Source organism: Paroedura picta, chromosome 3 (assembly GCF_049243985.1).
Source record: "Paroedura picta isolate Pp20150507F chromosome 3, Ppicta_v3.0, whole genome shotgun sequence".
In the NCBI taxonomy this organism is placed as follows: domain Eukaryota; kingdom Metazoa; phylum Chordata; class Lepidosauria; order Squamata; family Gekkonidae; genus Paroedura; species Paroedura picta.
The window spans coordinates 145999584-146014378 of record NC_135371.1 but is presented as its reverse complement, the minus strand read 5'-3'; the positions used below and the strand labels follow the sequence as shown (position 1 = coordinate 146014378).

The 14795-nt window shown below is 39.3% G+C and overlaps 1 protein-coding gene across 3 annotated transcripts in view; it reads left to right on the top strand.

Annotated features, from left to right (window-relative positions):
• CEP95 (centrosomal protein 95) overlaps positions 1 to 14795 on the top strand; it is a 36989-nt gene that overhangs the window by 1721 nt on the left and 20473 nt on the right. For all 3 annotated transcript variants that reach the window (XM_077328429.1, XM_077328428.1, XM_077328427.1), the window contains exons 2-8: positions 3594 to 3722; positions 5450 to 5557; positions 6097 to 6234; positions 8530 to 8638; positions 10483 to 10598; positions 12824 to 12943; positions 14537 to 14739. In XM_077328429.1, coding sequence (XP_077184544.1) covers positions 3594 to 3722; positions 5450 to 5557; positions 6097 to 6234; positions 8530 to 8638; positions 10483 to 10598; positions 12824 to 12943; positions 14537 to 14739 — 923 coding nt within the window. The remainder of the gene's footprint in view (positions 1 to 3593; positions 3723 to 5449; positions 5558 to 6096; positions 6235 to 8529; positions 8639 to 10482; positions 10599 to 12823; positions 12944 to 14536; positions 14740 to 14795) is intronic.

Genomic DNA, 14795 nt, shown 5'->3' with positions numbered 1-14795 from the left:
GTGGACTGCAAGAACACAAACAGGTGATATGCGTGCTCTGTTACTAGCTGAGCATGCATGTGAACCAGAAGCTGCATAAGTGTGAAGGTCCCCTTAGATATTGGGGCATGGTGCTAGCGCATCTTGCCAAGTTCCAAATTTTGTTTCCGGCAAAGTGAAGCTATCAGTTGCTTCCAAAATTTAAACTGACCTGGTACGGGACCCCTGCAGTTATTTGTGCAGCACAAGTGACTGCACCAGTTGTGCTTTAAGGCCCTACAAATCTTTCAACTGCCTTTGGTGCTATGGACCCTGCTGATATATCCCATCATTCTTTCTAACTTTGCAACCTCTACATTTTAACTGCCATTTCAGATATAACAGGCTCTCATATACTTGCTGTGAAAGAGACATTTTATTTTCCACCTCAAGATCTCTGATCTGCTGTATTAATTGATTTTCTTTGTCTCTGTTCTGTCTATAGATTTCTAATCCTAAAAAATCCTCTTATATAAACTTTGAAAGTGTCCCAGATAATAGAAGAGTTGATTTTTATATGCCACTTTTCACTACCAGGAGTCCTGAAGCAGCTTACAATCACCTTTCCTTTCACTTCAACAGATACCCTGTGATGTAGGTGAGGCTGAGAGAACCTCATAGGCCAATTAATTGGAGAGAGAATATTGAATTTTTAAAAAGCTTGAATTTCTTTACCCACATCAACTTACACATTTAATCTAAACTGCATCGAATTCCTAAATATGTTAATTTAAAGACTGAAAGTGATACCTTTTGGACAGAGCATCAGAATGAAGGTTCTTGTCTACTACAAGAGGCTTTCCATTCCACCTATTATGCAAAACTGCAATCTTAGTTGTTAACATAATGAATGTAGCTGTGGAAACATCCTGTGGTTTCCCTTTTTGCTACTGGCCTCTTCTCAGTGCTGCCCCTGTTCCTGCTGCTGCACTACGATCCATGCCCAAATATCCTTTCAGTATGTCTTCCAAAAAGCCCCCAGGGTCTTTCAGTAGCTTCTGTTAGGCCTAGAAATTTTAAATTAAACTTTCATCTTTCATTTTGGACCTCCAGTTTAGCTTTGAGTGAGGCCCATTCAGGATCCCAATCCTTTAGCTCTACTGCCTCTTTCTCCAAGCTCTGCTCAACAAATTTAATTCTGCCTTCCAGCTGGTTCCTTTGTCTAACCACATACAGTTTCCTGTTTTTGCCTCTAGTCCATCCACCTTATTCATTATTAAATTACACCTGCTATTTTCTTGTCCCTTTCTTTTACAGTGTTCCAAGTGGTATTGCATCTGTTCTCATTCCTAAAAACATGGTTTTGTTCTCCTTTGCTATTTTATAATGTCAGTAGTGCCTTAAGTTCTATATGTAAGTGTGGAAAAACACCTTGGCCCCATCATAAAGTTTTATAGTCAAGCAAAATAAAGGTGAAAAAGGCTTCCATCAAATCATGTTCTTGTCCATGGACTGCTTAAGATCTATTCCATAAGCATGAGCCTTGTGTCATCTTAGTGTAATCGTTTTTTAAACAAAAAAGTCTTCAGGTACTTAGTGAATTTCTAAGGTGCAACCAGACTTTAAAATGTTTTGGCTGTGGCCAGACACAGCTATACCTCTAGCATTATCCTGTTAATTAGGGTAAAAAAATGTGGGATAGACTCTTTTATTTGTCTTTGTAGAAAATTCCATCAGGCAACAGAACAAAGTATGAGCTACTGATCAGATAATTAAGAAGCAAAACCAAAAGCAGAGTCTCCTTAATTGTCAGTGATGTCATGTAGTGAATATTATCCTTAAGCTTCCCCTACTAGCGAAACTTGACTGAAATATATTAAAAATCAAGCTACTGCTTTATAGATGCTTGTAATGATAGGCTGCATAATACTTCAAGAAAAAGTGCAATGCTTTGTTATATCAGGATAAGTTTAAAAACTTTGCTTGCCTTTTTTAATTTAGTAATTACTACTACAATGATTTGGTTACAAGAGTTACACACAATACTGTTAATAAAATAACAGGATTATTTTTCAGTGATATTGAAAATTTAAATTTTAAAGATACATTAAATAATTTATCAGTAAAAACAAATTGATTAGGATACATTTTTATAATACTGGAATAGATATTCTGATTTAAATACCTTAACTTTGTTTATATTATTGTACCTTCCCTAAAGCTAGATATTTTAATGAACATTTCAAATTTAATGAGGTAACTTCTGTGTATTCCCTCTTTTGACTATTTCTTTTCCTTCTGTTTCCACTTAAAACAAAATATAGCTAAACTTTAGAAGATACCTCTGGAAATTTTCTATTAATTCCCTACGGTCAAAATATGGTGATATATTCATGTTTGAAGATATTTGAACATTGGAGGAGTCTGTTTTAATTAGAGCATATCCAGCTGAATTATAGTAGTTACGTTTATAGAAAAATCTGGAGATAAACTGAATGAAAGAAAACCAGAACTGATAATCAAAAAATAATGTAATATCCAGATTCTATCATACACTGTGGGATAAGAATATAAGATTCTAAGGCAGTGGTAGTCAACCTGTGGTCCTCCATATGTCCATGGACTACAATTCACATGAGCCCCTGCCAGCAAGCGCTGGCAGGAGCTCATGGGAATTGTAGTCCATGAACATCTGGAGGACCACAGGTTGACTACCCCTGCTTTACAGCATTAAGCCTAATACATGCGTATTTCAATGCAGTGAGTTGTGACTCATGTAACCTTGCGCTACTGAAACTCATTAAAGGATCAGTCTGAAAGGTGACACTCAGTCTGACCGACCCATCTGCCCTTTCGGAACATCTGCCTGTGGTCCTCCAGCTGTTCATGGACTACAATTCCCATGAGCTCCTGCCAGCACTTGCTGGCAGGGGCTCATGAGAATTGTAGTCCATGGACATCTGGAGGACCACAGGTTGACTACCCCTGTTCTAAGGTATCTGTCATCACAGAACTATTATTTATACTGAATTATGTACCTCTGATGATTAATATGACTTTAAATAAACTTTCTGTGGTGCTGTTTCCCAATCAGACACTAATATGGGAATACAGCACCTCTGGCGCAAGCTGGTGCTCCAGTAAGGAAAAGGGGCAGATTCAGGGGTGAGGCAGGATTTGATTGGCTCTCTAACTTACTCAAGCCTAGAACACCCCTCCAAACCAGTGGAATTACATTGTCAAAACCCAGAACATAGGAACCCATAAAGCAGAAGACTGAGCTCACCACCACCCCCAGCATGGCCACATCTAAAAGTCCTGGTGGAGCTCAAGGTGCCAACTACAGCTGCAACCCTCCCCTCAAGGTTTTGATGTTGACCCCTGAATGCTATTTTCGCAAAAAGAACCGTGACCACCTTGGTGCTTCAAGGGATGCTGACGTGATTTTGAAGAAATAAGCCTGTCAATTTATTTATCTGCAGGAGTACGGATTTAATTTTGAGAAGTGTCAGCGTTGTAATCAGATCTGTTACTTATACAGATTTAAAAGTAGTGGGTAATGCATCCTTTTTATATGCAAACAGATTCTGTATTTCTCTGAGAAGCCCTAACACTAAAGCTTTTTATTTTGACAGAATGGATCAACGTGGCGAACTTTCTTCTGACAAAATATAACATAGACCTGCACGTTACAAATCTCTTTGACTGTGGAGCTAAAGTGTTTATTTCTCTTTATGAGTCAGTGCTGGGAGAGAAAGTGCCAGGTAAGACTACATGCTTGCTGCAATGTCTTGGTTGTCCAGGGAAGTTTTAAAAATCTGTATATGTGCTTGTACAATATATTCCAAGAGGATAACTTGTGTCTTTTAGCACCTTCATAGGCTAACAGATTTAGTGGGCTCTAACCTATGATAACTTGTTTCATTATAGACTGGGTTATTTTGAAGGTCCAATAAGATTCCTTTTTGTAAAGCAATGTAAGGACTGCAGTTGGGCATAAATGAGCTACATAATTCTAATTCCAAGGACTTCTTATAACATTATTATAAGAAATATTTCTATTTTAAAAGTCTAGTTCTTTTAACTAAATAGAAGGATGTTACCAGAACTAAGTCCTAAATGCTGAAGTAATATGTGGCCAACTATGGATATTTCCTCCTGCTCTTGAAATTCAAAGACTCTCAAGAGGTACTCTGTTCACGGCAGAACAAATAATAAATTAGCCAGGATATATTCTTTCCTTCTTTCCTGACAGTTTGTCATCCTTTTTTCTCGTGTTTATTCAAGTTAAATTGCAAATATTGTCTATTTTCTTTCTAGAACCCATTAAGGAAAGCCTGAATGGGTTAGATCCAGGTTTCATTAGTATAAAAATGTGGATGGAGGAGGGGTTCCAGCAAATTGCTGCATCTGCTTGCATGCATGACTTATTCTGGAGTGCCTCCTGATTTTTGGTTTGCTGAGAAATGTCAGTAAAACGAACAGCAACACAGCTTTCAAAAGCTCACTCAATTTATAGGAACTCAGTGTCTTCTTTTGTGGGACTGCTGGTGTGATATTTATTTTTAGATCTTATCCTTCTTTTCTACAATATAGTTAAAATACAAAATTCAGTAATTACTTTAAAAATTCCAAAACAGCAAGCCCCCACAAGAACCTAAATTATCCATCTAAAATCAGTGGTCTTAATATCTGGTGAAAAATATTTTTATGGCTCTCCCAAAATGGCTAGTAGAACTTATCTAGAGAGAGAAATCACATATGAGAGCAGCCACTAGAAAGGTCATGTTGAATCCAGGAGTGTTTTTCTATCCATAGAAGAATTTTCTGCTTATGGAATTAGTCTTCTGTTAGTCGAAGTGAAGTCAAAGGGAATCTTTTCACAAATGAAAGATTTCTCTTGTGAGTGTAAAAGGCACTTTAGGATCTAACCTCTTTTTTTGTGGTATAGGTCAGTCACTTGCTAATGGTGGCCAGCTTGGTGTAGTGATTAACAATGATGGCTTCTAATCTGGAAAACCAGGTTTGATTCTCCACTCCCCACTTATGTTGAGCCAGTCACAATTATCTCAGAGCTCTCTCATACTCATCTACCTCCACAGGACGTCATTTGCAGGAAGAGGAATGGTAGACAATTGTAAGCCGCTTTGTTAGTAAGCTCCTTTTGGATAGTAGAAAGTGAGGTACCAAATAAAGCTCTTTTTCTTCTCATCCAAAGGAGGGTCTCAGTTGCAAATCACAGCACACAAGGTGAAATGCTGTGTAATTTGACACTGAATTGAGTTCATATTTGCATGTGTTGTCTTGAAGTAATAGTTCAGTATTTTCATGAGAGTCCGAAGCTATGAATGCCTCTCCAAGCTAATTTATATGAACAGATATTTGCAGACTTGTCCTGACTTGGGTGGCGTAAGAAGTTGGTATATTCTTGGACTTATGCTATGTATTATCCTGTGTAAAGGTAGTATGATTAAATTTCATTGTTTTATAGATTTAATAGCCGAACCTAGATGCCAAGAAGATGATGCTCACAATGTGCAGGCAATCATAGATTCTTTGGCACTGGACTACTTGCAGATCAGCCTGTCACACATAACTGGTGGGTATCCAGAACTTAACTTTCAATACCTTGTTGGTTAATGGACAAAATATTTTTGAGGCCCAGCCCTGCATCTCTTGCTGCTTTAAAGTAAATGGGACTTAGTATGAGTTTGTATGGCTGAAACGCAGCAAGATGTTGTTTCATTATGTATTAATACAATTCTGAATCTACAGCATACTGAAAACTTATGCAACAGTTTTTTGGCCCGTGTTCTCATTATTGGGTGCAAGAACTGTGTTCAGCATCACAAAAAGGTTAAGGCAGCAAAATGTTTATTCTCCAACTGGCCCCACTACAATCCATGAAGAATTTTTGATGGATTGATGTTGGAGTAATCAGTCTTAAACTGTTTTATGAGTTTTAAAACTTTAAAGCTTTTAATGACTTTGAAAGCTAAGCTACCAGTTTCAAAGAGAAACCAGTTATGTGGAATAATTTTGGAAATATTGTAGTCCCTGGCAACTACACAGGGACTACAACAGGTCACTGTATTTTTTCCCTTCTTTGCTGAGATATTAACAAAGTTTTCTATTAAGGTGAGAACATTGTGAAAGGAGATAGGGAATCCATTAGAAACCTCCTGGAAATATTTGATGGCTTGTTTGAGTACCTTACAGAAGAAATCAGCGAGCCTGCTTCTGAGGACGGTGCAGAGTGGAAAAATACAGCAAATGGTATGTCCTGTAGGGATACAAAGTGTTGAATTTAATGACTCCCTTCTGTTAAGTGAGGAGGCCTCCTTGGGCAGAAGGGCTTGATGCTTAGTGGAAGGAAATGTTTTGGTTTTATTTTATTTTTTAAGAATACGTATCTTTCTGCACCTGGGAATTGTAGAAGGTGAGGACTATTGCTAAAAAGAAAAGTACATCAAACAGCCCATTAAATCCCAGTCACCTATAGCATCATCACAAATAGATTTGTACTGGTTCCAAAATACAGTTGGAAGGGGAAAGTAGAATTGTATGTTACAAAGAGTTTTGTGTGTGTGCACTATGCTAAATAGGCCCCTCTCTTCACACTAAATATGGAAGACTGCTTTAAATATTGTTTTAACTCCAAGCCATTGCCCTTCCTTTCCTCAGACATTAATAAGCCTGGTACTCTTCCCCAGGCCCTGAAGTCTTTCCCTTAAATAATTTGACTCACCTTCTAAGGCTTCTAAGTAGCCACAAATCTCCAAGAAATTCCCAACTCTGAGCTGGTAACTCTAGAATGGGGTTGGGGAAGGACTCACCTCTTGACTCCAGTTCCAGCCACCACAAATCACACAGGAACAACTGAGAGGTTTGAATGGTCCGGGCCCCTCCCCTTCCCATCCTCTCCAGGCCCATCATTAGTCACTTTGTGTGGAGGTGGGTTGACCTGACCAAATAAGGGAAGAAATTTTCAATTATTTTTTTTAAATACCTTACATAGGAGCCAGAAACAGCAGTCACAGGGTGAGAGGGCTCTCCAACTGCCATTTTGGGAAAAAAAAACATGTTGTGGTACCATGTTGTGGCTGGGGCTGGGTCCCCACTTACCTGCGGGACTATTTGGTTGCTTATGCCCCCTGCAGGGCCCTTCACTCTGTGGGTATGAATCTACTGGCTGTCCCGGGCCCTTGGGACATTCACCTGGCCTTGACCCGGGCCAGGGCCTTTTCGGTCCTGTCCCCACCCTGGTGGAATGAGCTCCCAGCTGGGGGCCCTGTTGGAATTGTCAGCTTTCTACAGGGCCTGCAAGACAGCTGCTTTGCCAGGCATATGGTTGAGGCCAGGGTGGAATCTCTATATTCTATTTGAGGATCCCCCCATGGTTCAGCCACATATGGCACCTCACTCCCAATGGAAGAAGAATTGGCCTCAGGCTGGATGAGGAGGAAAGGGGATGGGAGTAATTAGAAGGCTTATTTGTGATTGCCTGCTGCCTTTGTTGTCGTAAGGGAGGATTTAATGTGGTTTTACTGTATTTTAATGTTTTATTGTTGTGAACCGCCACAAGACCATTGAGAGATCGGCGGTATATAAATTGAAAAATATAAATAAAATAAATGTTTGGGAAACCCTGATCTAAGGTTAACAACGATGTGTATCAGCTACTAGAAGTCCTTTCAGTATGTTACTTTGATTGCATAATGCTTTGGTAGAAATTGAACAGAAAGATCTGTGTTTCACTTTCATGCTCCTCCTTTGTGCTTTTTTGCCATTTAAATGACCACATGGTTCTTATTACATGTAATATTCGTCCATTTCATTTATTGAAAACATTTGTAAGTCCACCATTCTCTCAGTCTGAATTCTGCCAGATGTTTTCTTATGCAAAAATGCCTTTTAAAATATTTGCAGGCTCCAGGGCATTTAGGGCTTTATAGTGTCTTGAACTATACTGCAGAACTAGTAGGGGTGCCTGCACATTTGTTCTAATGTGGTCTGATATTCCAGAAGAACTGACCTAGGGTCTACATTAAAGTCTAAAACTTCCATACAGATTTTGAAGTATTTCAGAAGTAGATTCAGGGTAGCAGCTGACTGGATCCACACGTGAACATGGTGGATCTGGTTTTTATCCAGCTGAATACAGTGTATCCAGTTTTTGATTTAGTCTCCTTTTTCATATTGATGGTTCGATTTTGGAGCGTAGAACATTAATCTGTTCTCTTTTAATAGATATTTCTTACAGCAGAAATTATTTCTATTTATGAACAAGCAATATTAAAAATGTTAACCAACAGCTGGCTTTAAAGATGATCTGACTTGTTGGGTAAAAAGTTGAAGACACTGATATAAGACCATGATCCTGAATTTGATTACATAAAGTATGGAACATGAAATATATAAGCCAATATGACACAGTAACTTTGTGCAGGTATTAGTCATATGCTGGCAGGTATGCCAGTGCTCATGTATAGAACAAAGGTGATATTTTATTTCTGTCTTTGTGGCAATCAGAGATCAACGTAGCTCATAATAATGGCTGTTTGTAAACAGGTTCTGTTAACCAGATGGCTCAAGATGAGGTTGACAGTGTTGTTCTAGAAGAAATAGAAGGTGACAGTGATGTGCCCTTTTCTTCCCCAAAGCTACCATCTGTAATAGGGTAAGGTTATAACTTAATTTGATAATGAGTTCCCTTGTATAATAATAAGTTCCCTTGAATAGGTTACCTTGAAATTACTTCTGCAGTATGGTTAGGCTCAAGCTGACAAATGTGTTGAATTGTAGCCTCCACCAGTAAACAAGTTTCCACAAATGTAGTCAAAATCACACAAACTTCAGATGATCTCAAATTTCACAGCTGAAAAGCTAATCTCTGCAAAAATCAAGCCACACTCATTGTCTACAAAACTAGATCTAACTGCATTTCATATAATTAAACTGTTGGAATATCATCTTTATACAAATAGGCATGTTGGCCAAATTGTAGAATACTTAAATGTGATGATTGAAGCTTTCAACAGGCAAGACAGATTGGGGTTGGGCACTTTGGCAGCCATTCGTGCCTCCACCCCCCCCCCACCCCGTGCCACGGAGCTGGCTGCTTCGGACGCAAACGGCCACTTTGGATGCCGAAGGGCCCAATCCTACAACAGATCTTTCTACAAACCTAAAAATGTCCTAGGTTTGCAGAAGATTATGAAATATATTAGTGGGTTTAAAAACCCAACAATGATAAAAGAAATGCCTGTAGCTTTAAGAAACAGATTATCTCACTGGCTGTTGCTAGTCAATCACAGCATTCCATGTTGGATGTCACAGGGTAAAAACATGGGGGGGGGGACAGGCAGAGTTCTTTCCTAGCCTGTTTTATCCTTTGAGGGGGAGGGCTTATTGGAGCCAGGTCTTTCTAGGGTTACTAGCTCCAGGGTGGGAAATTCTTAGAGATTTTATGGTGGGGTGTAAGGAGGGCAGGATTTGGGTAAGGTAGAGAGCTCAGCCGGATATAATGCTGTAGAGCAGGGGTAGTCAACCTGTGGTGCTCGAGATGTCCATGGACTACAATTCCCAGGAGCCCCGCCAGCGTTTGCTGGCAGGGTCTCATGGGAATTGTAGTCCATGAACATCTGGAGGACCACAGGTTGACTACCCCTGCTGTAGAGTATACCCTCCAAAGCAGCACCCTCACTGCACTGCATGCATTCAGTCATCTATAACAGTGGTCCCCAAACTTTTTATCACCGGGGAACACTCAACACCGGGGACCACTCACCGGGGACCACTCAACGCCTTTTACTGAGGCCCGGTGTGCGGGGGGTAGTTTACTCCTCTACTCTCAACCACTGCCCTAACACTCTCTGATCAATATAGTAATGTTTAAACATCCCTTCAAAATAAGATACAGACACGCCACAACAATGAACATAAGGAACATTTTATTTTCATGGAAATTTTAACTCATGACAATGACAAATCAATGGGAACCCTGAGCTTGTTTCTCTGCAACGAGATAGTCCCATCTGGGAGTGATGGGAGACAATGACACCCAAAGTGTTGTAAAGGGCCGGGGGGGGGGGGGGGGGAGAAGGCGTCCTTCGGGGCCCACCTCCAATTAGTCGAAGGACCACATGTGGTCCACGGCCCACAGGTTGGGGATCGCTAATCTATAATACATTTCTGTCTAGAATTTGAGAGTAATATTATTAGTTCCACTTTCCATACAAAATATTTCAGGGTGTTTTTGTTTTGTAAAATAAAACTTTAACGCAAGTCAGAAATGGGTATAAATATTTATGAATATTTAATTGACAACATAATGTGTATGGTTCTGTGCAGTATGCATAGGACTGCCCTGTAAATTGGGCTAAAAATGCTTTTCTGGGGATAGTGTGATTTACAAAGGTTAAAAAGGTGGCCCTCAGTGTTTGGTTTGTGCAGTTACAACACAGAAATAACGCCTGGCCACCAGCTCAAACAGATAAACTTACAAAGTCTTCTTTTGTTTAGGTCTTCCCAGTCATCAGACATTTTCATTCCTTCAGGGGAGGTAGAGGGTTCAGAATCTACAAGTGAGCTAATTAAACTTGGTGACACAGCGTACTTGTTTTCTTTAAGAAATGATGGTAAGTAAAACTAGGAAAAGCAGCATCCACATGTGAGTAACATGAACTGTCCACTTCTGTAGTGGCTATTTCTGCATGGAAAGCTACACCAGTGTTGCAGATTACTAAGACACAAATTTTGTGTATGCTACTGAAAAACTGGTTTACTTCCATCTTGACATTTTTAACATTTTCCATTATAATTTGTCTTTCCAATGTCCTTGAGAGTAATATACCACCTAAGAACATTTTGTGTCGATTTCCTCGTAACATCTGACTACTTTATTTGTTTATCCCACAAGTGTTCCCATTTTGACATAGGTACTTGCTGTCTAAACTTCTGCATTCATTTGATAATGCATTTTTACTTATTTTTCTGTTTCAAATTTACTAAATAACTTATATATGCATCATAGTAGATGATAATTGTTCAAACTCAGCCTTTTCTCAGAATTGTACCTCTATATTCATTGCTTCCTTTAATCTTGAAACTGATTGGTAATATATTAACCATTGAATATTAAATCCTTCCTCTTACCTTGCCAGGACTTGAATTTTTCTTGAGTGTTTAGTATATTATTATAAATTAGGAAGTCCCTTTTGTTTCTTGTATTCCTTGTTTTTATTATTGATACAAGCAACTAATACTTGAAATAAATTTACCAGACAATAAACAAAAATTACGTTTAGACTAAAACCTAGAATATGCTGCCTGCTTATGATATATTATATCAGACCCTTAGAAACATATGTAGGGAAAAACCCTGTCCAAGACAATTATTTATATACAAAGAGAAGTTTATTAAATTAACCAGGATAAATAACAAGTCAACCAATCTAGAGGGCAAAGAATAGCATAGTTGATTTTTGGAGTGGGAAAATATGATTAATGTAAATTTCATTGCCTGGGCAACATTTTCCAATCTTCAACAGACTACAGTAGTCCGAATACTGTGGCAGATTTATTAAGGATATTGTTTCTGCCACAGTTATTCTGTAACTTTTACAGAAGGCAGTATGGACAGCAGTAATCTATTTGGGCGTCTCTTCTGCAAGGAATCCTTTAAAATTGTCAGTTTATATGGCACACTCCAGTGTAGTCTTGTTGGCTTGAAGATATTTTGAATTCCGGTTTCTAGAACTCGCTGCTTGCCTTCAACCCCCTAAATTGTACCCCCCCCCCCAACGTGGAATATTTCCACAGATTGGAAGTGTGACACTTTCTTGCCTCAAGCTTTGCTGTGCTCTAAATGCTTTCCCTAGATGGAAACAGCATTTGAGGGGATATTTGTAATTACTGTGGAAGGGAACACGAAATAAAGGTGTGCTCTGTGGACTCCGTTGAATCCAAACCATTATTTCTGTCTCTTCTTCAAGCTGCAAATATCTTTGTCCAAATGCTGTATGTATGAATCCTGCTTATTTCTTTTAAACTGGGGCTGTCAAATAATTAAATTGTTTTCAGTTTGCTAATCTGGCCTTTAAACCTATTGATTTTAAATAAATGAAATATATTCTTCACATTACCAAAACCTTGAATGTATACATTTTTATATAGTAAAAGACATATAGTAGAAATTATTGTTCATTGCTAGCAGATCTGATCTTTCTTATTATTTTCGTTCTCCTTTCCATAATTACAGTAACAGGCCTTTAGGATGATCACCCAGTTCATTATGCATAGTGACACCAGAAACACTATTTCTGTCTTTCTCCCTCCTTCCTTCAGCCTGAATAAAAAAATGACTCTAGTCAGAAGATGTAGTGTTAATTTGAGCTTGGATTGTTTCTATCAATTAACATTGAACATTATTTCATTTCAAAATTACTTAAATAATTGTGATGCTTTTGCTGTTTCCAGTTTCCAGTATTTGGTACAACATGCTTTGCTTTTGCTGTATCATGGAATTTATGATCTACCTATCTTATCAACCTTATGGCCTAGCTAATTGAGCTTACCTTTGTAAGGACCATTGTCCATGACTTGATCATTTGAAATCATTATAGGCTAAGATCAGTGGGGTATAAGATATAAAGGTGCTACTCATGTGTAATATTAAATCATGGCTTTGTGTTAAATAAGCAAGGCTCAAGTTCTGGCTTCGTATTTGTCGTCAGTCACATTTGAATTCCCTCCATGACTTCCGTTGTGGCAAGTTTTAGTTTGTTCTTACATCTGAACCTTCAAACTCCACTTTTTACTTGGTTTCCAAAGCAGAATCGATCACTGTCTCCATTTCTCAAAGGGTTACCAGCCTCAAAAGGCATCTCAGTAAAGACTGCTGAGCCTGAAGAGCCTTCAGCATCTGCAGAGACATCTGGTATACTCTCCAGCAGCAGAAGAGCCTTTGTCACAGAAACTGAAGGTGAGTGTCCAGCTTTGTCTGCATCAAATAGACTCTTTTAATTTTTCAGTTCTATTTTCAATAAGCAACATGGCAGTAATCCAGGAAAGATTTATATTCCACTAACATTTCACCTTTGCTTGGCGGTACTATGGAGAAGGAATGTGTGTGAAGGAACAGACTCTGTTCCTCAGGTTACAGAAAAGCCCCACAACTTTGCCAGGTGTCCATCCAGTAACATTCCCTCTTTTTCTTACTTCCAGGGCGGGGCACCAAATTCTCTCTGGGTAGTAATCATTACCCCCAACAAATCCAAATGAGTATCTGCCAGTAGGTAGATTCATACATATAACACCATGTGTTGCTATTTAAGAACACTGTTTGTTTCCTGCTCTAGTTGTATTAGCTAACACTGAAACAAGTGGTTGCACATCAGCACTTTAGGAAGAGAGAGCTCACCTGCTGCCCCTTTCCTTAGTCATGACTGAATAGGTGTGATTGGGCCAGAACAGAGTCTGGACAGTTTTTGTAGGGGCTGGACACGCTCCACCCACAGGCCCGTTTCAGAAAGATAAGGGAACCATGGATAAGGATGGATAGCTCCTGCATTAATATGCCTTTAGTCTGTATTTGTTGGTATTATTTTATAGTACATGTCATTATGCTGTATTTAAATAAAATAAATGAACCAGGCATAGCTAGGAAAATCAAAATGTGCATTTCCCTGACTTATGACATTCAGCATCTTCTGTCACCAACAAAAGCCACTGCTCATTCTGTTAGAGAAGCCACTACTTCTGCAGCCGTTCCAGAAATCTATAGGGCAGCAACTTGGGCTTCAGCTTCAGCCTCTTTAAGCACAACAGTCCAAACACATTTGCTGAGGTTGAATTTGGCAGAAGAGTTCTCTAAAAGGTACTTCCCTCAATCGTTCCTCTGTTGTTGTTTTTTAATTTGAGGTAATAGCTTTTCAATATCTTATAGAAAGATGCCTTCCTCTACTGACTGAGAACAAAAATTTGTGGACCGGCAGACAGCCTTGATTTGTGGACTGGAAGATAGCCTTTCTGTTAGACAGGAAAGGAAGATAGCCTTTTCCTGTCTTGGTTGTCAGAGAATGAATTGGAAATAAACTCCCTAGGTCAAGAAGGGAGTTTTTCCCCTCACCTATTATTCAGCCTTAAAGTGATTCCAGTTACAGGACTCCTAGGAGAGTTCTTTCATCTATAATTGCTGCGAGAGAGGTAGATCAGTCTTCCAAGAAGCTTGGTAAGACATGAATGGGGGAGGGGGGGGTCAAGCACCTCTTCAGTGTACAGGAAAGCTTTTCAAAAATTTCCGTATGCCCTGCACATGAAGCAAGGAAGAGGCAGAAGTGGTGCTGCACAACCTATGCAAGGTTACCTTCCAATTCAGTTATAAGAAGCCCTCTGAGAAAGTCTAATACTTTGTTATATAGGATCTGAGAGAAAAATGCCCTAATCAGCGTGTCCTAATGAGTGTATAAAAATTCTATGAATCTGCTTTCATCCAAAATATGTAAGGAAACTATCTACTTGTACGATTATAAGAATTAATTCTGCTTCCAAACTGTCCTCCCTCCCTCCCTCCCAGGATCCGCAAAAGCAGCTCGGTTGCCCAGTGAGCAACTGAATTCCAGTGCCCGGAAACTGGGGGAGCCTATTCGTTCAGCTGTTGCCCTGCAGCCACCCTACCAGCCTTCTGTGCCTAGGCCGCCTCACCAAGATGAAATAACTAGAAATTCAGACAGATATGGTCCGGCATTGACTGAATCGCAGGGACTTCCATCCTCTGAGGTAAGAGGTGAACCTTCCTTTGTATCGGCTACTATTGTCAGCCTTTCTTTTGCAGC